The sequence below is a fragment of the Ictidomys tridecemlineatus genome, chromosome 16 (genome assembly GCF_052094955.1).
Source record: "Ictidomys tridecemlineatus isolate mIctTri1 chromosome 16, mIctTri1.hap1, whole genome shotgun sequence".
In the NCBI taxonomy this organism is placed as follows: Eukaryota; Metazoa; Chordata; class Mammalia; order Rodentia; family Sciuridae; genus Ictidomys; species Ictidomys tridecemlineatus.
The window spans coordinates 41,306,289-41,334,075 of record NC_135492.1 but is presented as its reverse complement, the minus strand read 5'-3'; the positions used below and the strand labels follow the sequence as shown (position 1 = coordinate 41,334,075).

The 27,787-nt window shown below is 46.7% G+C and overlaps 1 protein-coding gene across 3 annotated transcripts; it reads left to right on the top strand.

Annotated features, from left to right (window-relative positions):
• The first annotated feature begins 23 nt into the window (after positions 1–23).
• Positions 24–27,299, top strand: Cpne9 (copine family member 9). 3 transcript variants are annotated; one of them, XM_013362170.4, is made up of 20 exons: positions 24–3,766; positions 4,320–4,360; positions 4,490–4,536; positions 4,620–4,723; positions 5,176–5,212; positions 5,679–5,755; positions 11,486–11,549; positions 11,659–11,762; positions 11,910–12,014; positions 13,440–13,481; positions 13,797–13,872; positions 13,980–14,033; positions 14,682–14,743; positions 15,581–15,627; positions 16,042–16,223; positions 16,495–16,622; positions 23,507–23,609; positions 24,140–24,197; positions 24,869–24,942; positions 26,896–27,299. In XM_013362170.4, the coding sequence occupies exons 1-20, from the start codon at positions 3,699–3,701 to the stop codon at positions 27,079–27,081; spliced, it is 1,659 nt and encodes a 552-aa protein (XP_013217624.1). In that variant the 5' UTR covers positions 24–3,698; the 3' UTR covers positions 27,082–27,299. The 3 variants fall into 3 exon arrangements, with proteins under 3 accessions (XP_013217624.1, XP_077889640.1, XP_077889641.1); XM_078033514.1 differs by lacking the exons at positions 15,581–15,627; positions 16,042–16,223; positions 16,495–16,622; XM_078033515.1 differs by lacking the exons at positions 24–3,766; positions 4,320–4,360; positions 4,490–4,536; positions 4,620–4,723; positions 11,486–11,549 and having other exon boundaries at positions 4,730–5,212.
• Positions 27,300–27,787: the final 488 nt, after the last annotated feature.

Sequence of the window (27,787 nt, the reverse complement as noted above, 5' to 3'; positions counted from 1 at the left end):
AAGAGGGGAACTAAAAACTTGGATGTACCCTTAAATCATCTTTTTTAACCAAGTTAAATGACAGTTTAATGGCTATGATAACAGGTTATGCCTGTAACAGCGCTGATAACAAGATCAGCAAGTGACTAGTCTTCCATCACTTGTAGCCATCAAATAAAGTGAGAACAAAATGAAATTTAAAATTCTAACATAGGTTCATCATGGATTTTTTTTACATTAATTATTATTTTTACATTTTGGCAATACTGGGGATTGAACCCAGGGGTGCTTTATCATTGAGTACCACAGCTAGCCATTTTTAAGATTTTGAGACAGGGTCTCACTAAGGACAGCTGAGGTCTCAGACAGGGTCTCAGCTGAGGCTGGCCTTGAACTTGAGATCCTCCTGCCTTAGCTTCCCAAGTAGCTGGGATTACAGGCATGTGCCATCATGCCCATCTTAATTACAATTTCTTAAATATTTGTGTTCATTGCTGATTTCATTAGTGTCCTGCTCACCCCATGCTGGGCCTGGCCTCTCTTCTGAGTGACTGCTGAATACACCAAACACCATTGCATACATCATGCAGGACCAAGTCCCACAGGATTGTCCTTATAGCAATCTTACGAGCACATAAAAGGTCTGTCTTGCTCCTCAGACATGAGCAACTAACAATCTGCTTTGCAATGTGAACTATGAAAGCAGCAAGAGAGGGTTGGGGTCATGCCTCAGTGGTAGAGCGCTTGCCTCACATGTGTAAGACATTGGGTTCGATTCTCAGCACTGCATATAAATGAATGAATAAATAAAGGTCTATCAACAATTAAAAAAATATTTTTTAAAAAACCGAGAGACTAACACCCTGGTGGGGCAGCTGGCCCTTAACTGCAGAGTTTACTTTTCTGCAATGTGAAATGAGGGTGGAGCACAGAGTAGCTACCCTTTCAAGGTGCACCTCCACAGGCTCCTACCACTTGTTTCAGTGCCACACCAGTCCTCCTGGAGGGTTCAATTGGAAGCCATGCCCTCAACTGAGAATGGGCACCCACTTCCCAATAGTCACAGCAATCTACAGTCATGATCCACTCACTTTCTCGAAGCTCCTTATAATACCACCGGTTGGCACAGTGCGGTGGCACATGTCTAGCAGCTCAGAAGGCTGAGCCAGGAGGATCACAAGTTCAAAGCCAGAAGTCCCTAAGCAACTTAGACCCTGTCACAAAAAGTAAAAAGGATGGGGCTGTGGCACAGTGTTAAAGCACTTCTGGGTTCCATCCCCGGTAATTGCAATAAGTTCTCATCAAGTTCATGACTCTCCACAAGAGGTTTCCAACATGTGCACTCGGCTCGCATTCATGTCAGTCACTTTAGAGCCATAGTGAACGAAGCCCTTCACTGTAAGGGTGGATGAGGATAGTGGTCCCAAGCCATGTTGTGACTTTCTGAGTCACACCTAAGCCTCAGCTTAGATATAAGACAACCCACTCTTGCCTTGGGCATCCTAGCTTCTGCTGTTATGTGGAGCCTGGATCATGGCTGTTGCAGGCTCTTCCTTCATGAAGCAAACACATGAGGTGTTTCCCAAGCTGGTGTTTCCCAGTCCTGTGGTGCTGGGGCCTGCAACCTGCGTTCACCACAGCCTCCATGTGCTCCAGCAGCCAAGGATGCCAACTCATGAACAGTGACCACCTGCTCTTTGGAGAGATTCTTGTGCTTTTTGGTAGTCCCAACAAGGATGCCCTCCATGGCTACTTGAAATCAAATGTGTGGATGGACAGACTCCCCTCCTGTGCAGCATGGAGCATGACTTCTTTACAGATGTTGGTGCCTCTGACTCCTGGTATCAGCTCCTCCAGCATCTAGGAGTAAAAGCAATTGGCTTGAGTAAGCTTAGGCTCTTCAGGTGCCACTCCCTGGTGGCTCTCCTTTTCTGCAGTAGAAGATCAATGGAGACATTTCAGCCTAGTCTCCAGGTCTTATCAGAGCATTGTCATATAAACATTGGCACAACTTGACACCAGTTTTATGGTTTAGATATGAGATGTCTTCCCAAAAGCTCATGTGTGAGACAATGTTGGAATCTGGGAATGGACCGAAATCTCTGAAACTGTGAGTACCAAATAAACTTCCTTCTCTAATTGTTCTTATTGGGTCTTTTGGTCACAGGGATGAAAAAGCTGACTAAAACTGACAGGATGATGGATGCCATGTGAGGTGCCCATTCCAGAGCAGACAAAGCAGTGACCTTAGCTGGGTGCAGCCTCGACACTGATTTTCTCCTACAGCTTCCCCTTTTATGGACTCAGGAGTGGGAGAGAGTCCCCCAGGCCCACATAAAAAGGAGCACTCCCTCCTTTCTTGTGCCCCTAACTCTTGAGCTGCAGTAGTAGGGCCTGCGCTCCCCAGCTGAAGTGGGAGAAGTGGTTCACAGGCTTGAGTGGAACCTGTGTCCTTGGGGAGCCAGTTTGTCTGCACAGACTCCAGAGTTGCTGAGGTTCAGCCGTAAGGTTGCTGGGATTGGAGGTCTTCATCTTCTAGAAGGTCTGAGGCAGCGTGGGTGGCCTGGTATAGCCCCTGCTCCAAGGAACTGCCCATGATGAAGGGTCTGGCTTCTTGGGTTCTGAAAGCAGCATTTGGTGTACATGTCTAGTGAGGGAGGGCCTGAGTAACCACTACCCTCCTTTATATGTGGGCTGGAGTAGACTGCATCATGACAGTATCAAGAGGATTCAAAGGCATGAGCAGAGGGTTCGTACAGTCTTTTAAAAGTCACCATTTCCTGATCTCTCTCCTTTTTATTTTTATTTTTTTGTGGTGCTGGGATGGAATCCACGGCCTGGCACATGCTTGGCAAGCATGCCACATCTGAACTTCACCCCAGCCCTCTGATCTGACTCCTAACACGAAAGAGGTCATCAGTGTGAGTATTCAAATGTCAAGTAATACCAGTGCACATTTATTTATTTAAACCTTTGTTTTATTTATTTTTATGTGCTGCTGAGAATCGAACCCAGTGCTTCACATGTGCCAGGCAAGCACTCCACCACTGAGCTACAACCCAGCCTCCCAGTGAACATTTAACACTTTCTCTGTGCCAAATCCTTCCCTTGGGTTATCTAGATAAAATTTTACAGTCCCCCAAGTAACTGCTATTATAATCTTTCTTCCATCAATGAGACCAAGCCATAGAGATGTTGAGCAACTTCCCCAAGGTCACACAGCTAATAAGAAAAAATGTTAACTTTTCATATTCAGAGACCTAGTTAAGCTAGCATTAGGGAGAGGGACATACAGTTTGTTGAGGGAGAAACTCAGGAAGAGACGAAGACCCCAACACCCACCAGTTACCCCAAATAGTTCAGAATCACGGACAGTTCCGGGGGGCTTGGGTTTCAGCATCCTAGAGAGGCAAGTCTCCTAAAGTGTAGGTTGCAAGTGGGGTCTAGGTAATTTTCCCGGCCAGCTCCCGTCTGCTCCAATGGGGCGGGGGCCGCCCGTAGGGCCGGGCGGGGCTGTGCTGCCATCTGGAGCCACTGCTGCCTAACGCCACTGTCAGGGAGCAAGCGGCGGGAGCGCACGCAGTGCTGGAAGGAGTGCAGTCGCCGCCGTCGCCGCCGCTGCGGCGGCACATGGGCCGGCCTCGCCGCTGTCGCCGCCGCCCCTAGCCCCGGCGGCTGGGGTCTTACAGCCTCCCGCGGCTCCGGCCACAAGACCCGCCATGTCTCTCGGAGGAGCCACCGAGCGCAGCGTCCCAGCCACCAAGATTGAAATTACCGTGTCCTGTCGGTGAGCGGGCCGCGCTGGGGAGGCTTAGACACTGGCACTGCCCCAGCCCCAAGCTGCTGTGGGTCTCAGCGCAAATAGAGGCTAGACTCTGGGGGGAGAGGCAAGGGGACTATAGGATCACGGCTGAAGATGGGAGTCGCTAGCAGGATCGAGGAGGGCTCTCCTTGGGCAACCCCACCCCACAAGAGGGCTCAGTCTACTGACTGGCTCAACGGGTGGGTCGTTGGGATCCGGTAGGAGCTGGGCCCCAGTAGGACAAAGTTTTGGGGTGAATCCCCTTTTCTGGGTTCTTGGAGACAATGTGGGCACGTATGCATCTAGTTCGCAGAGGTTTGGTTCCTGGGCAGAGGTTTCTGTTGCTGTCCAGAGTGCTGACAGCACTGACGACCCCCACCCCACCCCCATCCCCGCAACACACTGAGGTGTAGTAACGGAGGAGGTGGGTGCGACTGGAGCCCCATGCCTCCTCCGGATGCCCGACTCAGGGCAGTGTCCAGGCGGTGGGCTTCAGAATGATTCACCCTCTGTCGGTCTGTCTGTCGCTTTTCTCTAGGAATCTGCTAGACCTCGACACCTTCTCCAAGTCCGACCCCAGTAAGGCTCCAGGACTGGGAGGAGAAACTTGGGATCCGGGTGTGACCCAGGGGGCAGGTGGGGGCAGCGGAGGGGTGGGAGGGGTGCGGGCCGACCTGATGTCCTTCCGTCTTCCGCCCCCACCCGCAGTGGTGGTGCTTTACACCCAGACTCGGGCCAGCCAGGAGTGGCGGGAGGTGAGTCCAACAGCCCTCTTTCAGCCCAGAGCCTTTCCTGTCCCCCGGCGCACCCCGCGCTGATCCTCTATACCCCTGCCCAGTTCGGACGGACCGAGGTGATTGACAACACGCTGAATCCAGACTTCGTGCGCAAATTCGTCCTCGACTATTTCTTTGAAGAAAAGCAAAATCTGCGCTTCGATGTGTGAGGCCCCGCCCAGAATTCTAGCTTGACCCGCCTCCCGACCTGGATCCGCCTGCAATTCTGGCTGGTCCCGCCCCCGCCTCGCCTCCGGGCCTGGCTCCTCCCCTAGGCCGCGCTGGGTCCCACTTTGAACTGCTCCACTCTAATCTTAGTTCACCCCCAGGCCAGATCCAGTCTCACTCACTCTACAAACTCGGCCCTGCCCCTATCCCAACCAGTAATTTAGCTCCACCTCGGCGGTGGCCCCCTACCACATGACTCCGCTCCCAGCAGCGCCCCCGCCTTGGTCTCTACCCAGTCCTGACTGCGACCCTAACACCTGTCCCAAACGAGATCCAAGTTGAATTCCGATCCCAGGCTTCCCCTCCCTCTACCCAGTATTAGCCAACAAGATTCCTTTCTGGCCTCTCTCCCTCCTAGCCCACCCCACGCCAGTTCCGCTTTTTCCCCAGGTACAACGTCGATTCCAAAACCAACATCTCCAAACCGGTAAGCGAGCGTCCCCTCGTGGGCTGGCAGGGCGCAAAAAGGCACTCAGATGTATTCAACGACCTCCCCATAACTTCTCCTACCCCTCGACCTACCCTCTTGAGGCCCCTAATTTACTCTCCCTGCCCTCTCCTGCTCCTGCCTGGGTTTCCTGCTCACGCCCCTTACTCACTGCTTCTCTTCCTTCTCGGCCGCACTGGGACCTGCAGAAGGTGAGGCTGGAGAGAGCAGGACAAGGGGATGGGATGGTATTGTGGAGAACGGGCTGGGACCCGTTACTGACCAAGAAGCACACCTGGTCTGCAGACCTCTTCCCTCCACGATCCATTAAAGCACACGCAGGGCGGTGGCCTTACAATGCTTCACCGCCTCAGAACTACCCTGGTCAAGTGCAGCTGCGTTCCCAGGACTGGGCTGGGATTTGGGGCCCCTTCCCCGTCTTGCTGACTCTGTTGTCTTGGCACAGGATTTCCTGGGACAAGCGTTCCTGGCTCTAGGAGAAGTGATCGGAGGCCAGGGCAGCCGCGTAGAGCGACCCCTCACGTGAGCTGAATGGGAAGGGATGCAGGGGAGGACCAGGCACCACCAAATTTCCCTCCTTAGGAAACTGCTAATTGATAATCAGTGGAGACTGGGATTGCCCCTAAGGGGAGCTTTCACCAGCTCCTATCAGGCCCCTGAGAAAGCCTCATCTCTAGAGCTGTGCTCACATCAGTCTCAAGCCTGATATCCTCCGTCATTGTCATTCTTTTTCTAAACCTGATTCAACATTTTTTTAATATTTATTTTTTAGGTGTAGATGGACACAACACAATACCTTTATTTTTATGTGGTGCTGAGGATGGAACATGGGCCCCGCCCATGCTAGGCGAGCCCTCTACCCCTGAGCCACAATCCCAGCCCCTCAACTTTTTTTAAAAATGTTTTTGTTTGTTTGTTTGTTTTTGGTACTGAGGGATTGAATCCAGGGTGCTTAACCACTGAGCCACATCCTCAGCATTTTTTATATTTCACTTAGCGACAGGGTCTCAGTAAGTGCTTAGGGCCTTGCTAAGTTGCTGATGCTGGCTCTGAACTTGTGATCCTCCTGTCTCAGCCTCCTGAGCTGGGAGGATTACAGGTGTGCACCACCATGCCCAGGTCTTGATTCAAATTTTAAGATCCACTTCCCAGCCTCTCTGCACTGGGAAGCTTCCTCTGACTAAATCAAATCCTCAGCATCTCCATTACATTCATGATGTTATTAGCCTGTTTTGAATACCACACTATTCCAGGCTCCAGGGATCCCCCATTCCACCAATTCTACTGGGCATGAACTCCATCAGCCACTGTTCAAGGGGCTAGAGTTGCAATGATGAACAAAAAACAGGAACGTTATGCTCTAGTTGGGGGTAAGGCATAGGAAACAGTACAAAATAGACATGAGTAGGTAAATTACATATGAGGGAAGGCAGAGTAGAGTGGAGTAAGGGGGAATGGCAATGTAGGGTAGGTGGGAGGTGCAGTATTCAGTAGGGTGGTCAAGAAGGCCTCACAGACTAGTAACTTTGGAGCCACAACTTGATGGAGGTGAGGGAGTCAGCAGAGAAAAGCCTAGAATTCAAAGAACAGCGGGAACCTGGCTGAGGTGGTGCACCCCTGTAATCCCAGCAGTCCAGGAGTAGGAGGACTGCAAGTTCAAGACCAGCCTCAGCCACTTCACCATTTAGCAAGACCCTGTCTCAAAATAAAAAATACAACCCACTGCGGCTGTAACACAGTGATAGAGCACTTGCCTAGCATGGATGAGGCACTGGGTTTGATCCTCAGCACCACATAAAAGCAAATAAATTAAATAAAGGTTAAATTATTTAAAAGATAAAATAAATAAACATAAAAACGGCTTGGAAGGTGGCTAGTAGTAAATTGCCCTTGGGTTCAATCTCCAGTACCAAAAACACCAAAGAAGGGCAGGGAAAAAAGAGTAGCTAGAGTTGAGGAAGGAGGTGGCAGGAGGAGCTGGGATTGGAGAGTCACCAATGGGCCTGCCAGCCACTGCAGGGACTTGTACTGTGAGAGGATCACTGGAGGATTCTGAGCAGTGGAACATGCTCTGACCATGCTTTCAAAGGGTGACCCCACTGCTGGGTTGAGAAGGAACTTGGGGTGGACAGAAGACAAAGTAGGGAGCCAATCAGAAGGCTGTCATAGTAATCCAGGGTGGTAGCAGTAGAGGAAGAGACAGATGATCAGGTTCTGGGTGTGATTTGAAGATGGAGCCAACAGATTCCTGACGGATTGAATATGGATATGAGAGGAAAAGAGTAATTAGGATGAGACCAAGGCCTTTAACCTGAACACCAGGAAAGATGGGTTATGCCACCAGTTGAGATGGTTGCAAGGGGAGGAGCCAGCTGGGGGGAGGGATTCAATCAGGAATTTAGTCTGCCATGTTAAATTTCATAAGTTCTATTAGACATGGCGGAGAGGTATCAATTATGTCACGTGAGTCTTAGATGTTCTTTTAAGACCATAAGACTTGGTACCTGTTACCTGAATATCTTCTTAAAAGAAATAGCTGTTATTTGTTTTTTAAATATTTGTAGTTGTAGGAAGGACACAATACCTTTATTTTTATTTATTTTTATGTGTTGTTAAGGACTGAACCCTGTGCCTCCACAGATGTTAGGCAAGCACTCTGCCACTGAGCTATAGCCCCAGCCCAAGAAATAGCTGTTATTAATGCCTTTTTGTTTTCCTCTGAGCGTACACCACTGAATGAGTATAAAAGTTTGGGGTTTACCATGTGAGTCTTGAAGCTCTAAAGATATTTTGGATAATCAGTTATGAGCGTAATTTCTGTATAAACAGCCTTAAATGGAATATTGTTTTAAGATCATACTTCCCTGGGCTGGGGTTATATAGCTCATCAACAAAGTGCTTGCCTAGCATGCGTGAGGTACTGTGTTTGATCAGCAGCACCACATAAAATAAAGGCATTCTGTCCATCTACAAGTATAAAATTTTTTTTAAAAAAAGATCATATTTCCTGCCCTCACAAAAATAGCCATGTTGCAATGAAACTGGTAATTTAAAAAAATTGTTTATAGACTTTTATTTTATTTATTTATATGTGGTGCTGAGAATCAAACCCAGTGTCTCACACATGCCAGGCAAGTGTGCTATCGCTGAGCCACAGCCACAGCCCCTTTAATTTTTTTTTATTGTAATTTTTTTAAGAAGGGTGATGGGGGTATAATTGCTCAAAGGCAGAGCATGAACTTAGCATGCTTGAGGCTCTGGGTTCAATATTGTGCAAGGAAGAAAAAAAAAAGGAGGGGAGAGTGACCAACCCTGCCAAATGCTGCTACCAGTCAATAAAATGAGGATTGGGAATTGGCTGCTATATTTAGGAATATAGAGATCACTGGTGACACTGGTGAACATTTTGGGATTTTTTTTGTTGGGGGGTTGGTTGGTTTTGCTCTAGTACCAGGGAGTGAACCCTGAGCACTCTACCACTGAGCTACATTCTAAGCCTTTTTTATTTTTTTATTTTGAGACAGGGTCTTGCTGAGTTCCCAGGCTGGCCTCAAACTTGCCATCCTCTTGCTTCAGCCTCTGGAATAACTCGTATTACAGGATGGTGCAAGAAACCATGCCAGCCTGACAAGTTAGTTTTGAAGGGGAGATGGAAATTAGAAAGGTTTAGAAGAGAATGGAAGAAGGAACTAGGAGTGAAGGCCTTTTTCTTTTCTCTCTGAAAGAGAGAAAAGAAGAGGTGGCTGGAGCAGGAAGTGAGGTCTAGAATAGGTTTGACATTTTTTAACATGAGAAAAATCACACTTTTTGTTGATGGGAATGAACCAACAGATACTGAACAGTCGATGCAATAAAAGAAGGGAGAGCCGTGCACAATGGCACAGCCTGTAATCCCAGCAACTCCGGAGGCTGAGGCAGGAGGATCCCAACCTCAAGGCCAGCCTCAGCAACTTAGCAAGACCCTGTCTCAAAATAAAATAAAGTAAAAAGAGGGCAGACTTGCTGGAGTGATGTCCCTGTGCAGACAAGATGGTATGGGATAAAGTACACGGCAGGGGGATAAAGAGGCACAAGCACCGTGCATTTATAGCAACCGTGGGAAGGCACAGTTGTGTGGGTGAGACACTGGTGGCAGGGGAGGTGTGGTGGTGGGTGGACTTTCTCTTCTGGTTGCTTCAGTTTTGTCAGTGAGTAGGAAACAAGGTCACCAGCTAAGAGTGAAGATGGTGGAGGAGGCTACAGAGGTTTGAGGAAAAAAGAGAGAAACTTCCATCCACATAGAAGGTTTGGGGACATGTAGTATGACTATCAGGCAGCATTAAGAACCTTCTTCTTTGTGGGTTTTTTTTTTTTTTTTGTGTGTGTGTGTGTGTGGGCTTAGGAATAGGACCTAGGGCCTGGTACAAGCTCAGCAAGTGCTCTGCCACTGAGCTAAACCCCCAGCCCTTAAGAGCCTTCTTGCGGTGCATGATTTTACATTTAAAAATGAGACCAACTTGGGCTGGGGCCAGGGACTGTGTAATTCCAGAGACCTGGGAGGCCAAGGCAGGAGGATTGCAAGCTTGAGGCCAGCCTCAGCAATTTAGCAAGGCCCTACGCAACTTAGTGAGACCATGTCTCAAAAAAAAAAAGGGCTGGGCATGTAGCTTAGTGGTAAAGTGCCCCTGGGTTCAATTCCTAGTCCAAAACAAACAAAGTAAGTATTAAACACACACATTTGGGATGGGGGGTGTAGCTCAGTGGTAAAATACTTGCCTAGCATGTGCTATGCCTTGGGTTCAATTTAAAAAAAAAAAAAACTAGCATGATGGTGTGTTTTCTTCTGGCCATGTTCAGTTACACGGGTGCAGTGTGGGTTAGGCAGTCAGCTGGATTCTGCCAAATAAGTATATCAAGGTGAGGGAAGAGCCAGAAGCTGATGAAGTCAAAGAAACCGCTTGACACTCTCATCTGAAAGATGGGGAAAATCTTAGAAGCAAGTTAGAGATAGGGCTTGAACCTCCTGACCCAGCTTTCTTTCTCCACATTTTGGGTGTCAGGGATCACTGGCCCATATCAACAAGATCCTTTTCTGCTTGGGAAACCAAGACAAGTGGGGAATATGCATTTCTGTATGTACCCTGTAAACATATGGAAATGTCCCTCCTGGGGTCAGAAGAGGACAAAGCTTCCCTTGTCTTTGCGTGTGTGTGTGTGTGTGTGTGTGTGTGTGTGTGTGTGTGTGTGTGTGTGTGTGTTTGGAGGGATAGGTACTGGGTATTGAACCCAGGGGTACTCTACCACTGAGCTATAACTCCAACCTTTTTTTTTTTTAAGAGAGAGTGAGAGAGGAGAGAGAGAAAGAGAGAAAGAATTTTTAATATTTATTTTTAGCTCTCGGCGGACACAACATCTTTGTTGGTATGTGGTGCTGAGGATCGAACCCGGGCATACCAGGCGAGCACGCTATCACTTGAGCCACATCTCCAGCCCATAACTCCAACCCTTTTTATTTTGATACAGGGCTTGCTAAATTACAGAATGTCTCCCCACATTGCCCAGGCTGGCCTTGAATTTGTAGTTCTCCTGCCTCAGAGGCCTTCTATGTTGCTGGGATTACAGGTGCTACTGCACCTGGTCCCAGTGACCCCCCTTTTTTGGTACTGGGGATTGAATCCAGGGGTGCTTTACCACTGAGCTATGTCCCTATCCCTTTTTATTTTTCATATTAAGACAGGGTCTTGCTGGGCATGGTGGTGCACATCTGTAATCCCAGCAGCTTGGGAGGCTGAGACAGGAAAATCATGAATTTAAAGCCAGCTTCAGCAAAAGTGAGGCTCTAAGCAACTGAAACCTTAGAGCCTCGATTTTGCTGAGGCAGGCTTTAAATTCGTGATTTTCCTGTCTCAGCCTCCCAAGCTGCTGTGATTCTCATTTCATAGAGGAGAAAATTAAGGACCCAGAAATGGGAAGTAACTCATCAAGGGTTACACAGCTTGAAAGTCACAAAATCCACCCTGAGTCCACTTACTCTAACTTCCATGTCTTTTGCACACTATTCTTATGAGATGTCCCCCTTGGTTAAGCTAGATCCTTTCTGAGTCAAAGTCAGGTCTTCTCCCACAAGATCATCCAGGACAGGGGGAGAAACATTTAGGGGACTGTCAATAAATGGCAGATGGAGTCCCCTGGCCCATCTAACCCTCAAATGGCTGCCCCAGTCTTTGTCATCTACCCTCAGTCCTCTCACTAAGAGGCTTTTTCTGCTTCCAGGGGTGTACCGGGCAAGAAGTGTGGGACCATACTGCTGACTGCAGAGGAGCTTAGCAATTGTCGGGTCAGTAGGGGCCACATGCTAGATGCAAGAGTTCCCTTCTCTACCGTTAGTCCCTTGAGCGGACTGTCTGAAGGCTGGGTCTCAACAGCCCAACTCTATCCATCCCTAGGACATTGCCACCATGCAGTTGTGTGCAAACAAGCTGGACAAGAAGGACTTCTTTGGGAAATCAGATCCCTTTCTTGTGTTCTACAGGAGCAATGAAGATGGCACGTGAGTCACAGCTCTCACAGGTCTTAGGTGAAGTGTGGGGCACATGTTTGACAAGTGGGACTCTCAGGAATCTCTGAAAGTGCTGGGCCCATCTCTGGACTCAGTGTTACCCCTAGGGCAGGATCCAGTACTCCTGCTTTCCTCCAGGTTCACCATCTGCCACAAGACAGAGGTTGTGAAGAACACACTGAATCCTGTGTGGCAGCCCTTCAGCATCCCTGTGCGGGCCCTGTGCAACGGAGACTATGACAGGTCTGCTTCAACATGAGTGGGGACCAAGGGGACCAAGATATATAACAGTGAGATTCCTGGGCCCCAAGGCATTGGAATGGGTGAATGAAAGAGCACATGAAGAAATGATGGATGAGCAGATACATGAATGGATGGTCAGATGGGTGGATCACCTGGTGAATGGTAGATGGGAAGGTGAATGAATGGGTGAATGGATAATGGGACTAATGGGTAAACTTGTGGATGGACAGATAATGGATGGATGATCAAATGGATGAGCTGATAGATGGATGATAGATGGGCATATGAGAATCTGTGGATTATTAGTGACAGATGGATGAGTGAAAAAACAGGTGTAATAGAAAAGGATAAATGGAGTGACAGGTGGATTGAGGTGGATTGAGGGTTGGACAGATGAATGAACGGTAAACGGATGAATGGGTAGATTAGTGGATGAGTTAGTCGGTGGTGGGTGTAAAGTAGTAGGCTTACCAAAGAAACTAATGAATGGGTAGTGTGAAGATAAGTGGGTAGGTGGGAAGGTGGAAGGGTGGATGGGCACACAGAGATACATAATTGGATGGTTATGCAAATGAATGGATAATCAAATGGACAGATGTTATGTGGTTGGGTGTTTGGTTGGGTGGGCGAATGGACAGACAGGTGGGTGTTTTGTGTAATAGGAGTCAATGGATGGCTGTATAGTTAGGTGGATAAAGAGATGGAGGAAGAGGCAGTTGAATTGACAAAAAGACAGGCAAATGAATGGCTAGGTGGGTGGCTAGATGATTGGATGGACTGACACATTGACAGACATATGTGATGACTTAAGCATGGCAGTTAAGAACTAAGTCTTTGGAAGGAGGATGTCTGTGTTTAAATATCAGTTCAGTTACTACCATGAGGTCTTATTAGCCAGTGACTCTTTTTTTTAATATCTCCATTTCTTTATCCAAAAGTGTGAATAATTATTTTACACAGAGTGGTTGTTCAATTAAATGAGACATTTTGTGAAAGTGCTAAGAATTGTGCCTGGAATACAACAAGACCCATCAATGGGGAAAGAATACTAACAGTGGTTCTCGTAGCACAAGTAGTCATGATGTAATTGATGGTGGTTTGGTGTACGCATGGACTCAGGGGGGAAAGATGGGCAGAAGATTGAAAAACGAACACATTGGGGCTGAGATTGTGGCTCAGTGGTAAAGCGCTTGCCTGGTGTGCATGAGGCACTGAGTTTGATCCATAAATACCACATAAATATAAAATAAAGATATGATGTCAACCTAAAACTAAAAAATAAATATTAAAAAAAGAAAGAAAAATGAACACATTGGTTGAAGGACAATCGGCTAGGTTGAGGTGACTAGTGTATGGTTAAGTGACTGGGTTTGTCTCTGGGATTTAACCTATACATCCTGCCTGTATTTACCTTATGCATTTCAGAACAGTGAAGATTGATGTGTATGATTGGGACCGAGATGGAAGGTAGGAAGCTCCATGTGTCCCTTGCTCCTGTACTTAATCAGAGCAGTTCCCTAATTATATGTGGTACATTTGCCAGGAACCCCAAAGCAGCCTTGGGAGCCAGGAAGGGTGATGAATAGATGCCAGGGTCTTGGTACAGCTGACCCCTCAGTTGTCTCTCTGGTGCTGTCTTCTTCTTTTTCTTCCCCACCTGGCCCTACCCCTACAGCCTTGCTGTCCAAGTAGGAGCTTAGAATAGGGGGAATAACTGGCGGAGGTCAGGCCTGGCTTCAGACCAGCGCAGTGGCTGCTGACCCACCTCTGGCCTCTTTACAGCCATGATTTCATTGGTGAGTTCACCACGAGCTACCGGGAGCTGAGCAAGGCCCAGAACCAGTTCACGGTATATGAGGTGAGAATCAAGCTGTGCAGGGTGACCTGGGCCTCTGCCCCGGTGTGCTCGGCCTAGAGCTCCCTCCATGCCCATTTCCACTGTCACTCTTACTTTCCTCCATCTAGGTACTCAACCCTCGGAAAAAATGTAAGAAGAAGAAATATGTCAACTCGGGAACAGTGAGTGCTCCCTAGAGTTTCAGCCCCCTTCAGGTCCTCCTGTCTCTGTCCCAGTGACAAATATTAGGAGCAGGGGAGGCAATGGGTGCAGATCACTTGGATATAGTAATGGTGGGTACAAGGTGGCTCCACTTAAGTTTGTTTTTTCTCTCATCCAGGAAAATTTTTTCAATTTTTATACTTTTGCAGAGTAAATTAAAAAAACACCTTAAATTAAGTTTCCAAATTCAATATATTTTTGGAAATCCAAATATGTTTTTGACAGCTTCCCCTTTTTTTTTTTTACAGAAGGGGGTGGGAGATAAGCTGGATGTGGTAGGGCACACCTGTATTCCCAGCAACCAGGGAGGCTGAGGCAGGAGGATCCCAAGTTCAAAGCCAGCCTCGGCAACTGAGTGGGAACCTTGGCAACTTAGTGAAACTCTGTCTCAAAATAAAAATGAAATGGACTAGAAATATACTCAGTGTTCAGTCCTCAGTACCAAAAAAAAAAAAAAAGGGGGGGGGAATGGGGGACAGGGTGGGGCAGGAGTAGAATCATGTGCCTCCCAGCAGGAACCTCTCTCCAAAGCTTTATGAAGCTTCTCTCCCTTCTGCTGCCCCATCTGCCCTTTCCAGAGTGACACGGCCACCTCTTCTATCTCACAGGTGACGCTGCTCTCCTTCTCTGTGGACTCTGAATTCACTTTTGTCGATTACATCAAGGGAGGGTGAGTCATAGACCAGCTGTAGGCTGAAAGCCCCGCAGTGGGTTTTCCTATCTTTAAATGGTCAGGGCCCAATGAGACTGTAAACTACTCAGCATGCTAACTTGACTGTTAGGTAAAGTGCAAAGTGTGGTCCCTCTGACTTTTCTTCATGGGGTTGCCTTTTGTCCTTATTTCCCACGCCCCCTATGGATGGCTGCCAGATGAAGGCTCACCACTGGTGGCCCCGGTAACCAAATGCCTTTCTATAAAAGCTATGGCTAGGGATTCAGGATGGAGCATGTGTTTGGCATGCACAAGGCTCTGGTTTTAATCCCCAGCACCTGGAGGGGGAATGGGGAGCAGGAAATGATGCCTAGAGAAGAAGCAGAGTTCAAGAGAGGGAAAAGCTACATAGACTACAGGGAACATTTTGCTCCATTCAGAGGAACTAGGCAGACCTGGAAATGTACTTTGCTTCTCTGAACCTCACTTTCCTCCTGTGTAAAATGGAAAGTTTAATCACTACTTTGGGGCTATAGTAAGGGTTAAATTAGATTACATGTACTACACTTGTCACAGATAAATGACAAGGGGCTAGATAAGTGATAAGTGGCTGGATAAAGTAATATGAGGTACAATGGGAAAGGAAGAAAAGCATTCAATTCTTCTACCCAAAGTGGGGTCCATAGTTGCACTAATAGCATGCCTAGGGAGTTTGTCACCTCCACCCAGACTGCCTGGGTCAGTATATGCATTGAACACAAGCCACAGGTGAGCTGTATGTATAATAACGTCTCAGAATTGCTAGTGTCATAGCTGTTAGTCCCTCACTACTCTATCCCTGAACTTCCGCAACAGGACCCAGCTCAACTTCACAGTGGCTATTGACTTCACAGCTTCCAATGGTGAGGCATGGATGGGGGAACAAGGGATGGGAGGATTCCAGGGGAGTCCTGAGGGATTGGGCTCACTTTGAACCTGAGGATAGAAATTTACCCATTCAGCTGGGCATGGTGGTGTAGACCTGTAATTCCAGTGGATGCTGGAGGCTGAGGCAGGAGGATTACAAGTTCAAGACTAGCCTCAACAATTTAGCAAGGTCCTAAACAACTCAGCAAGACCTTGTCTTGAAATAAAGAGTAAAAAGGGCTGGGAATGTGGCTCAGTGGGTTAAATCTCTGATACCTAATAATAATAATGAGGGAGTATGGGGTAGAGGGTGGATAAATGGATAGATGGATGGACACATACAAGGATAAGCAGGTGAACAGGTGAATGATCCAGGTGACCATGAGGGTGAGGCTCTTGTGTCCCTACAGGGAATCCCCTGCAGCCTACCTCCCTGCACTACATGAGTCCCTACCAGCTCAGCGCCTATGCCATGGCCCTCAAGGCAGTGGGAGAGATCATCCAGGACTATGACAGTGACAAGCTCTTCCCAGCCTATGGCTTTGGGGCCAAGCTGCCCCCAGAGGGACGGATCTCTCACCAGTTCCCCCTGGTATGGTATGGGTCACAGACTACACTGTGTGCCCTGGTGTCTGGACCACACAAGTTGACAAATTTCTTCTAAGTACATTTCTTTGAAGGGTGAGGGACTTCAGAGGAGCAGGGAGCTGTGAGAGGGTGGCAGAGCAGGGAGGGAGGGCAGGGCTGGGTTTAGAGGGGTGCATGAAAGGAACTGGTGGCAAAAGGAGGGGGTAAGCTGGGATCAGAGCACTCCTGGGTGTACCTTGGTTGGGCTCAGTTTGGCAGGACATCTTCTTTGGCAGAATAACAATGATGAGGACCCCAACTGTGCGGGCATCGAGGGCGTGCTGGAGAGCTATTTCCAGAGCCTGCGCACTGTGCAGCTCTATGGGCCCACCTACTTTGCTCCTGTCATCAATCAGGTGGCCAGGTAAGGGAACTGGCGGGGGCTAGGGTCAGCGATGGGGCACAGATAGGGGACTGCCTCCCCAAGTTCACTCTAAGTTGAACTGGCTTTTAGAGATTAGGAGAAAGTTTCAGTGTAGGGACAGGCCTTGGGACAACAAGGTTACTTAATAACTTATTGTGGGATAGAGAAGGTGTCAATAAACTACTCCAACTTTGTCTGTGGGAATGAGGACCCCGACCTTGAGTCGGTCTTGACTTTGTGTAAGGAAGGAGACTCTGCCTACCCTGGTGGAGGCACTGGTGTGAGATCCTTGCTCCACCTCTCACTAACCACAGGAGCGTAAGCAGCTTAGCCTTTTTAAGTACCTCCCTTTCTTTCTTCCTTCCTTCCTCCCTTTCTCCTCCCACCCCCACTTTCTTTCTTCAGCTCCCATTTCATTTTTTGTGAAGTGGTGTTATAATGGATCACAGTAGTGGCTTCTTTCTTTTTGGTACTAGGGAATGAACCAAGGGGCACTCTACCACTGAGCCCTTTTTTTCTTTTTCTTTTTCTTTTTTTTTTTTTTTTTGGTGGGGGCAGTATCAGGGATTGAACTCAGGGGCACTCAGCCACTGAGCCACATCCCCAGCCCTATTTTGTATTTTATTTAGAGACAGGGTCTCACTGAGTTGCTTAGGGCCTAACTTTTGCTGGGGCTGGCTTTGAACCCACTATCCTCCTGCCTCAGCCTCCTTTTTATTTTTTATTTTGAGACAGGGTCTTGCTATATAGTTGCCAAAGCTGGCCTTGAACTTGTAACCTTCCTGCTTCAGCCTTCTGAGTAGCTGTGATTATAGGCGTGCACCACCATGCTAGGCAGTAGTGGTTTCTTTATAGGTTATTGAGAGGTTAGGTAATAACAACAACAACAAAATCATTAAGGTTGGGGCTGTAGCTGGGTGGCAGAGTGCTTACCTAGTATGTGTGAGGCTGTTGGTTCAGTCCTTAGCACTACTTAAAAATAAACAAATTCTGTCCATCTACAATTACAAAAATAGGGCTGGGAATGTGGCTCAAGCCGTAGCGCACTCTCCTGGCATGCGTGTGGCCTGGGTTCGATCCTCAGCACCACATACAACAAAGATGTTGTGTCCGCCGAAAACTAAAAAATAAATATTAAAAATTAAAAAAAAACAATTACAAAAACAATTTTTAAAAAAATAATTAGATAACCATGTAAGAGGTGGTCTATCCCATAGTAAGTGCTTAGTTAATGGTAGATTTAAAACTCTCCAAGTTTTCAGGATAAAAATATACAGAGCAGACAAGTACAATGGCACATGCCTGTAATCCCAGTGACTCAAGAGGACTGCAAGGTTTTTTGTTTTGTTTTTTTGTTTTTTTTTTTTTTTAGAGAGAGTGAGAGAGGGGGACAGAAAGAGAGAATTTTAATATTTATTTTTTTTTTCTTAGTTCTCGGCGGACACAACATCTTCGTTTGTATGTGGTGCTGAGGATCGAACCCGGGCCTCACGCATGCTAGGCGAGCGCGCTACCGCTTGAGCCACATCCCCAGCCCCAGGACTGCAAGTTTAAGGCTAGGCTCAGCAATTTAGCAAGATCCTGTCTCAAAATAAAAGAAAAAGGGCTGGAGATGTGGCTCAGTGATAGAGCACCTCTGGGTTCAATACCTAATCTCTCTGTGCCTATCTCCTCAAAATGAGAATAATAATATCTTCATGGCAGGGCTACTTGAGGACTGATTAACACATACATGTCAAGCACCTTGAACAGTACCTGTCACATCATAAGTACTGTAAATGTCAGCTGTTGCTGTTGCTATTATTATCATTATTACTATGCAGAGGCCACCTGCAGGGTGCTCAGTTCTCTGCTGAGGCACTGGAGATTCACAGATGAATCAGACCTAGTCCCTGCCCTTGGGAGTCCCTGCCTTGTTGCAGGAGATAGAAATATAAATAAATCATTACCTTCTGTAGGCCAGAGCTTCCCAGACTTTTCTAGCAAGTCACCTGTCAGCAAAGGCAAGAGACTATATCCCCCTGGGGAAATCTGGGGCCACAACCCAAAGCAGCCAGACTGAGAATCTCTTTGAAGTCTCTGTGTTTAATTTTAAAAATTCATGCAAATTTGCTGTTCTTCTCACATTGCATGTTAGCTGTAATTTCTCTTAAAGGTGTTTTAAGTTCACTTCTAGTTATCTAGATTTATCCACCAAACCAAGCAGTAGGATGGAGGAGCTCTTGGTGCCCTCTGGGGTTCAGGAACCCTCTTAAAGGAGCAGGCAGTCAATCTTGGTGGCTGTACCCTAGAGGAGAGAGGAACAGGAGGAGGAACAGAGGGGACTGCTCAGCTGAGTCTAGAGGGAGAACCGAACATTAATCGAGAAGAGGAGTAGGTAGTCCTGGTGGAAGGAATGCCAGGTGAGAAGCACAGGGGCACATCAGGGAGCGCTGATCTGACTGTAGAGTGGATCTCCCACCCTCCAGGGAGTAAGCCAGAAATGGAGAGTGATGGCATCCAGAGGTCGGGCTCTAGTTCAGTTGGTCAAGAATAGGCTTGGACTTCAGCTTCATCACCTGTTGGGGATGCTACTTACTATTGCTGAATATCGTTTTCTTATTTTAAAAATAGGAATAATGGTGGAAGTAGTGGCTCAAATTTGTAATCCCAGTGATTTGGGAGGCTAAGGCAGGAGGATCACAAATTCAAGGGCAGCCTCAGTAACTTGACAAGGACCTAAACAACTTAGTAAGACCCTGTCTCAAAATAAAAAATGAAAAGGGCTGGGGATGTGGCTCAGTGGTATAGTGCCCCTAGGTTCAATTCCTGCCACCAAAAATAATAATAGTAAATAAAATAAAATAAAAATAGGAATAAGGGCTGGGGATATAGCTCAGTGGTAGAATACCTGCCTAGCATGGATGAGGTTCTGGGTTCTATCCCTAGGTCAAAAATAAATAAATAAATCTAAAACGAGGAATAAGAGCTGGCATGGAAGCACATGTTTGTAATCCCAGTGGCTTGGGAGGCTGAGGCTGAGGCAAGAAAATGGCAAGTTCAAGGCTAGCTTCAGCAATTTAGCAAGACCCTGCCTCAAAATTTTTAAAATTTAGAACAATAAGGGCTGAGGATATAGCAAAGTAGTAGAGCACTCTTGGGTTTAACCTCCAGTACCATAGAAAAATAATAAATTAATCTTCACTGCCAGTCTGCAAGGTGGACACCCTTTTTATGTACTGGGAATTTAATCCAGGAGCACTCTATTTTTTTTTTAAAGAGAGAGTGAGAGGAGAGAGAGAGAGAGAGAGAGAGAGAGAGAGAGAGAGAGAGAGAGAGAGAATTTTTAATATTTATTTTTTAGTTCTCGGAGGACACAACATCTTTGTTGGTATGTGGTGCTGAGGATTGAACCCGGGCCGCACGCATGCCAGGCGAGCGCGCTACTGCTTGAGCCATATCCCCAGCCCTAGCACTCTATTTTTAAAAAAATATTTTGTTTAGTTGTAGATAGGCACAATATCTTTATTTTATTTATTTACTTTCATGTGGTGCTGAGGATGGAACCCATTGCCTCATACATGCTTGGTAAGCACTCTACCACTGAGCTACAACTCCAGCACCCACAGCCCTTTTAAAATTTGATTTTGAAATAGAGAATTGCTAAATTTGGCCTGAACTTGAGATCCTTCTGCCTCAGTCTCCCAAGTCACTGGGATTATAGGCCCTAGGTTTTTATCTCCAGGCCACAAAAACAAACAGATCCCTTCATGAGAGGACCCTTGTCCTGGGTGCCAGCTTTGTCATTCCTCTGTGGTTCTTCATGTACTCCTAGAATATGCTGTGTCTTTGCACTTGACATCCTTTCTTTCTGGAACACTTTTCCCTCCCTGCCATCACCCTATTCATTTTTGAAGTCCTGGGTCACCTGGCACATCCTCCAAGCCCTAACTTCAGTTCATCTCAGTGGTGCAAGTGTCTGCCTGCCCTAGGACAAAATTCTGTTCTTTCTACATGTGCAGCATGGAGCTTGATGCTGACACATGGAGGGTGGACAATGACTATTTGGGAAATGAGCAAGTGAGGAGAGAAAGCAATAGGCTTGGCTTCCAAGGAGGATGAGGCCAGAATTTAGGAAGTGGGCAGGGGCTGTTAAGGAGGATCATGACCTACTTCCACCTGGGGCCTTGGACAAACTGAGCTGGAGCTATGTGAATTCTGCACTCTGCTTGTCATGCCTGTTCTGACTTCTTGAGATTAGGCCCAAAAGAACTTTAGCTGGGGCTGGGGATGTGGCTCAAGCGGTAGCGCGCTTGCCTGGCATGCGTGCGGCCCAGGTTCGATCCTCAGCACCACATACCAACAAAGATGTTGTGTCTGCCGAGAACTAAAAAATAAATATTAAAAATTCTCTCCCCTCTCTCACTCTCTCTTTAAAAAAAAAAAAAAGAACTTTAGCTGTGATGAAAACGGTCAATAATCGTGCTATCTTACATGGTAGTCACCAGTCACATATGGATATTGAACACTTGAATGGCTAGGGTGACCAAGAAACTGAGTTATGAATCCTATTTAATTTCATTAATGAATTAATTTGCAATTAGTTAATTCCTTATTTTGGGTATTAGGGACTGAACCCAGGGGACATTTTATCACTATCTACATCCTCAGTCCTTTTAATTTTGTATTTTGAGACAGGATCTCCCTAAGTGGTTAAGACTGGCCTGGAACCTGCAATCCTCCTACCTCAGCCACCTCAATCATTGGGGTTACAGGTGTGGGCCACTGCATCCAGATAACTTCATTAATCTAAATGGCACAGATCTATCCTTTCTAATCCAAGACAGGAAGTCGAGAGGCCAGGGTCTGCTTTCCCTCAATCTCAGTCTCCTTTTTTTCTTTTATATTTATTTTTTAGTTTTAGATGGACACAATATCTTTATTTATTTTTATGTGGTGCTGAGAATCTAACCCAGTGCCTCATGCATACTAGGCGAGCGCGCTACCACTTGAGCCACATCCCCAGCCCCTCCTTTTTTTCTTATATGTAAAATAAGGGGACTGGACTCATGCTTTCTGAAGTCCTCTTCAGATGGAAAACTCCTGAAATCAAAGATAATGTGTGAGAGAAGGAAAAGGAGCATTCCAAACAGCTGTCAGACTATAGGGAATGGATGGAGTCAGCAGGGGAGGAGGAGAGAGAGGAAGCGGATGAGAGCAGGAAAGAGAAGCTTTCAGCCTTCAATCCTGGTCTTATATGAATATCAAAATCTTCCCAGAGATCCACATGTCATGGCTCAGGACTATAATCCTAGCTGCTCAAGAAACTGAAACAGGAGAACCTTAAGTTTAATGTCATCTTGACCAACTTAGCAAGACCTTGTCTCAATGTTTAAAAAAATAAAATAGGGCAGGAGGTTTCGCTCAATGGCGGAGAGCTTACCTAGCATGCATGAGACCCTGGGTTTCATCCTCAGTACTACAAAAAAGAAAAAAATAAATCTTCCCAGAGGTTGATAAAGCCTGTTGTGATGAGTGGTCTGGCCCCTAGGTCCCCACAGCCACACAGTCCACTCTGTCACCCTAACTTCCTGTCCTTCAGACAGGGAGAACTTCCTGCAGTTAACACCACAGAGCTGCTGGTCCATGCTGTACACTTTCTGCCTGGAATGGTTCCACCCTTCACTTAGCCTCACCTCCATCTATTTTTTTTTTTTTTTAAAGAGAGAGTGAGAGAGAGTGGGGGACAGAGAGAGAGAGAGAGAATTTTAACATTTATTTATTTTTTCTTAGTTCTCGGCGGACACAACATCTTTGTTGGTATGTGGTGCTGCTGAGGATCGAACCCGGGCCGCACGCATGCTAGGCGAGCGCGCTACCGCTTGAGCCACATCCCCAGCCCCACCTCCATCTATTTTTTAAAATATTTTGTTTGGTTGTATATGGACACAGTATCTTTATTTATTTATTTTTTATGTGGTGCTGAGGATAGAACCCAGTGCCTCACAAGTGCTAGGCAAGGGCTCCACCACTGAGCTACAACCCCAGTCCTCACCTCCATCTTTTTTTTTTTTTTTTTTTTTTTTTTTTTTTTTTTTTAGAGAGAGAGAGAGAGAGAGAGAATTTTTTAATATTTATTTTTTAGTTTTCGGCGGACACAACATCTTTGTTTGTATGTGGTGCTGAGGATCGAACCCGGGCCGCAAGCATGCCAGGCGAGCGCGCTACCGCTTGAGCCACATCCACAGCCCCTCACCTACATCTTTAAACATCACTTCCTTAAAGAAGCCTTTGCTGGCCTCCAGGACCCTGTCAGGATCCCCTGCTATGTACTGTCCGAGCAGCATCCCCATCATCACAGCGCTCATCACAGTGGTGATTTTTATTTATTTTTTTGGTACTGGGGATTGAACCCAGAGGTGCTTTACCACTGAGCTACATCCCCACCTCCTTTTATTTTTTACTTTGAGACCAGGTCTTGCTAAGTTCCTTAGGACCTTGCTAAGTTGCTGAGGCTGGCCTTGAGCCTGTGATCCTCCTGCCACAGACTCCTGAGTTGCTAGGATTATAAGCATGTGCCACTGAGCCCAGCCACAATGGTGATTTTACACCTCTTTGTGTAGTCTCTGGATCAATGTCTGTCTGTTCCCTCCAGTGGGCTGACAGGAGAATTTGCTCTTTCCCTTCTTATGTTTCTATATTTCCTGCCATAGTAAGTGCTTAGTAAATATTAATGGGGAAGAGTCAGTCAGGGGCAGGCATCCAGGTCAGGGAAAAGAACACAGGCTTCAAAAGCCCCTATTCTTGCCCACTGTTCACACTTTGGCTGTGGAAACTATGGGGCTAGAGTGTCCCTTTGGCCTCTCTGACTTTCAGCTGAATTCTAATCTTGGTCTCTCATGCAGGGCTGCAGCCAAGATCTCTGATGGTTCCCAGTACTACGTTCTGCTCATCATCACTGATGGGGTCATCTCAGACATGACACAGACCAAAGAGGCCATCGTCAGCGTGAGTCTGGAGGAAGGCTTAGCAGGGAGGGATCACTGCCAACACTGTGATGGAGTTGAGATTTCTATCCTCCTTGTAATATAACAAGTTATACCTGCCAGTTTCATGGATGCTGGCAGAAGATACAGCATCCATGAAACTTTGTTATTCCCAGCAAAAACAGTAGCTGGAGTAACAGCCTTCATGCTGATTCTCTAAGTCCCAGTTCCAGTAGGATGATGTGAAGATGGCCAGATGATACTTGGAATCACTGCAGGTTGCATTATTAGAATTTAGGGGACATGAATCTTTTATAATGGGCAGGAGGCATGCTGCCCTGTGTTCCAGTGGGAGACCTTTTTCAAATTATACTGGATAGAAGAGACAGTGTATCTTTCAAAGCCACTTGACATATACACATCCTTCAAAAATAGTCTGGAACAAAGAGAATCAGAGCCTCTACTCAAGAGATGTATGGGGAGAATTATCTCCCAACAGTCACCTCCCTTATTATGGCCGCTCACTCCAACAATTCCCCTCTCTCCCTACAGGCCTCCTCGCTGCCCATGTCTATCATTATTGTGGGTGTGGGACCAGCCATGTTTGAGGGTAAGATGGAGGGTGTCCATTAGTGGGACTAAGAACTGGGGTGATGGGAAGGGTCTAGGCACTGACCTGATTCACCAAACAGACAGGGTGAATGACCTGGTGAAACCTTGGTTGAGTCACAAACCTGCTCATTTCCTCTTCATAATTGAGTTTGGAGATGCCAATACCAATATTTTTCCCCTGCTGCTCTGGGGAGGATTGAATGTGTGGGAAAGCACAGTAATATTTGTAGTAGTGGTAGCAGTAGTAGCAGTAGTAGTAAATAGTATTAGTAGTAAGTAATAGGGCTGGGATTGTAGCTCAATGGTCGAGTGCCTGCCTAGCATGTGTGAGGCACTGGATTTGATTCTCAGAACCATATATAAACAAATAAATAAATAAAAAAGGTCCATTGGCAACTTAAAAATTTTTTTAATAATAATAATAACTCTAGGGCTGAGGTTGTAGCTCAGTGGTGGAGCGCTTACCTTACATGCATAAGGCACTGAGTTCAATTCTTTGCACCACACATAAATGGATAAAAGGTCTGTCAACAACTCAAAAAAAAAGAAAAAAATTTAAAAAATATAATAACAACTCAAATAGCGTCTAATATTTGTACGACTTTCGCATGATGATTTTGAAGGGGTGGGATTGAACAGGCCAATCAGCTTACAGTATTGTTTCTGCAGCAATGGAAGAGTTGGATGGCGATGATGTGCGTGTGTCCTCCAGGGGACGCTATGCAGAGCGGGACATTGTCCAGGTAATCGTGGAGAGATGGTAGGGCTGACAGGCACAGTGGGAAGGAAAGGCCAAGTAGGAAGTTTAGGAAGTTACTACTTTCTTAATCACCTTCCTTTCTCATTCAATGAATTTTTTTTTTTTTTTTTTGGTACTGGGGATTGAACCCAGGGGCACAATATTCCTGGAGTACATCCCCAGCCTTTTTTTTTTTTTTTTTTGAGACAAGATCTTGCTAAGTTGCTGAGGATCTCAGTAAATTGCTGAGGCTGAGGCTGGCCTTGAACTTGTGATCCTGCCGCAGCTTCCTGAGTTGCTGGGATTTCTGGCTTGTAACACAGCTCCTCTGAACACATTCTTTTCCAGAAGCTGGAAGGTTGCTGCCACCTTGGTGGATCCCTGGTGCAGGAGATCCCCAAGGTACCTGCCCTCTAGTGGAGGCAGCTGGTAATAACCACATAGCTAAATATCTGATGAAATTGTGATAAGTGCTCAGAAGGAATAAATAGCAAATGCCATGTGACAGCCAATAGCAAGGGATCTGACTTAGTAGTTGGGGAAGCTTCTCTGAGGAAATGACACTTGAGCTGAGTCCTCAAGGAAAGTATAAGCTTACAGACAGGGAAGCAGCATGTCCTTAGGCCTGGGGGTTCAGAGCAGGGTGGCAGGATCACACTAAGTGACAAGAAGGGGCCTTGCCCTTCACAGTGAAGATCTGGGGCTTTGTTCTAAAGCTTTTGAAGGATTTCACATAAGGGAGTGAGATAGTCTTATCTTCACTTTAAAAGGATTCCTCTGGTTGCTGGTGGAGGGTGGACTATGGCAGGGTTAGAGAAGGCAGGTAGACTGATTAGTGAGAAAGCCTTGGAAGTGGCAGAGATAGTAAAGATCTGAATGAGGGCGGAAGCAGTGGGGATGGAGAGAAGTAGCAGGTTCAAAAAATATCTAAGAAAATGTCACCAGATTTGATGATTTGATTAGATAGTGACAAAGAGTGAGGGTAACTTCAAAGAGGACTCTCAGTCTTCTGCTCACCAACAACTGAGTAATGGTCTCATTGACTGGGAAGGGGAAAGCTGGAGGAGGAGATTTTGGCAGAAAGAGCTAGAATTTAGTTGGGAATACACTGAGTTTGAGGTATCTGTGACAACTGAATGAGGTGTGGCTCTGGACTTTTAAAAAGAGGCTGTGACTGAGTGCTGTGGCCCACATCTATAATCCCAGCTACAAGGCAGGTTGAGGCAGGAAGCTCACAAGTTTGAGGCCAGCCTAGGCAACTTGGTGAGACCCCGTCTCAAAAGAAAAAAATAAAAATAATTTAAAAGTAATTTTAAAAATAGACGGGGTGGGTCTATGTTTCTAAAAAAATCATCTTGGATTGACTCATCAGGGAATAGTTTTTTTCTTCTTTTTCACTTCTCCCTCCCTTTATTAGCCTTTATTTGGCAGAAACAGCTAGAATTCAGTTAGGAACACACTGAGTTTGAGATATCTGCTTCCCTCTTGCTCCAACTCCCTTCTCTGGGCCTCCTCGGGAGTGGGATGTGTCTAGGAGGATGATATCCAAATGTAACGGAAAGGCAAAGAAATGTATGGCAAGACATGGCCTGAAAATTGTTTCTGCCTGGACTGATTTGGCAACATGGGGCTCTAGTGACATTAGCAAGAGCAGTTTCAGTGAACTGTGGGAAGCCAGACTGGAATGGATTGAGAACAAATAGAAGGTGAAGGAAAGTGGGTGGAAAGCTGGGGACGCAGCACAGCAGTACAGCATGTGTCTGGCATGCACAAATCTCTGGGTTCATCCCTCAGCACAGAAAACAAAACAAAATAAAACAAAAAGAGGATGGGGAGAAAATGAATGTAGACATCTGTCCAAGATTAGGGGAAAAAGACGCTGGAGATTAGAGATGACACCTCCTTACTATCTCTTCCCTGGTCATGGCCCACACCTTCCTGTCTGTGCCTATCCCAGTTTGTCCCATTCCGAGACTATGTTGACCGATCGGGCAACCAGGTACTGAGTATGGCCAGACTGGCCAAGGATGTACTGGCTGAGATCCCGGAGCAGCTGCTGTCCTATATGCGTACCAGGGACATCCAGCCTCGACCCCCACCCCCTGCTAACTCCAGCCCAACCCCAGCTCCAGAACAGCCCTGAGGAGTCCACATATCCAATGTCTAGCAGTCTGCTTGTCTGTCACCTACTGCGGAAAGCCAGAGGCACGGGGAGCCTTGGAGCCCTGGACCTCCTTGGGAGTGCCAACTAGGTGAATCAGCGCTGGTGGAAGAGCCCTTCACCCCCTCAACTGAAGAAGGGCCTGGCACTATCACCACCTGCCTGACTTCATGCCAGTAATAAATATGATCTTTACTCTACTTCAGTCTCATGGGTCTTGGAGAGCAAGACTAGAGGACCCTGGATCTGGGGCCACCCCAAGAGGGAGGGATCAAGGACATCTTCAGCTGGGTTAATCCCCATACTAACCCACATTCTTCCAATCACTTGGATTTTTGAACACTTTATGAAATAAGCAAATGCTGGGCCAAGTGGAACATGCCTGTAATCCCAGCAGCTCTACAGGCTGAGGAGGAAGATTGTGAGTTCACAACTAGCCTCAGCAATTTAGCAAGGCCCTGAGCAACTTAGGAAGACCTTTTTTTAAAAATAAAAAAGGCTGGAGATATGGCTCAGAGGTTAAGTGCCCCGGGGTTCAATCTCCAGTACCAAAAAAAAGAAGCAAACAAGTGGTAAAATACTTGCCTAAGCATGTGTAAGATGCAAGATCCTGGGTTCAATCCCCTCTACTGCTCAAAAAAGAGAAAAGAAATAATCAGAGGCGCATATCTTTTGGAGGTTTCTGACC

Coding starts and splice junctions, on each gene's coding strand:
- Cpne9 (XM_013362170.4), top strand. CDS start 3,699: ATGTCTCTCGGAGGAGCCACCGAGCGCAGCGTCCCAGCCACCAAGATT. Junction 4,724..5,175: donor CAAAATCTGCGCTTCGATGT/GTGAGGCCCCGC, acceptor CTTTTTCCCCAG/GTACAACGTCGATTCCAAAA. Junction 14,744..15,580: donor GTCGATTACATCAAGGGAGG/GTGAGTCATAGA, acceptor CTTCCGCAACAG/GACCCAGCTCAACTTCACAG.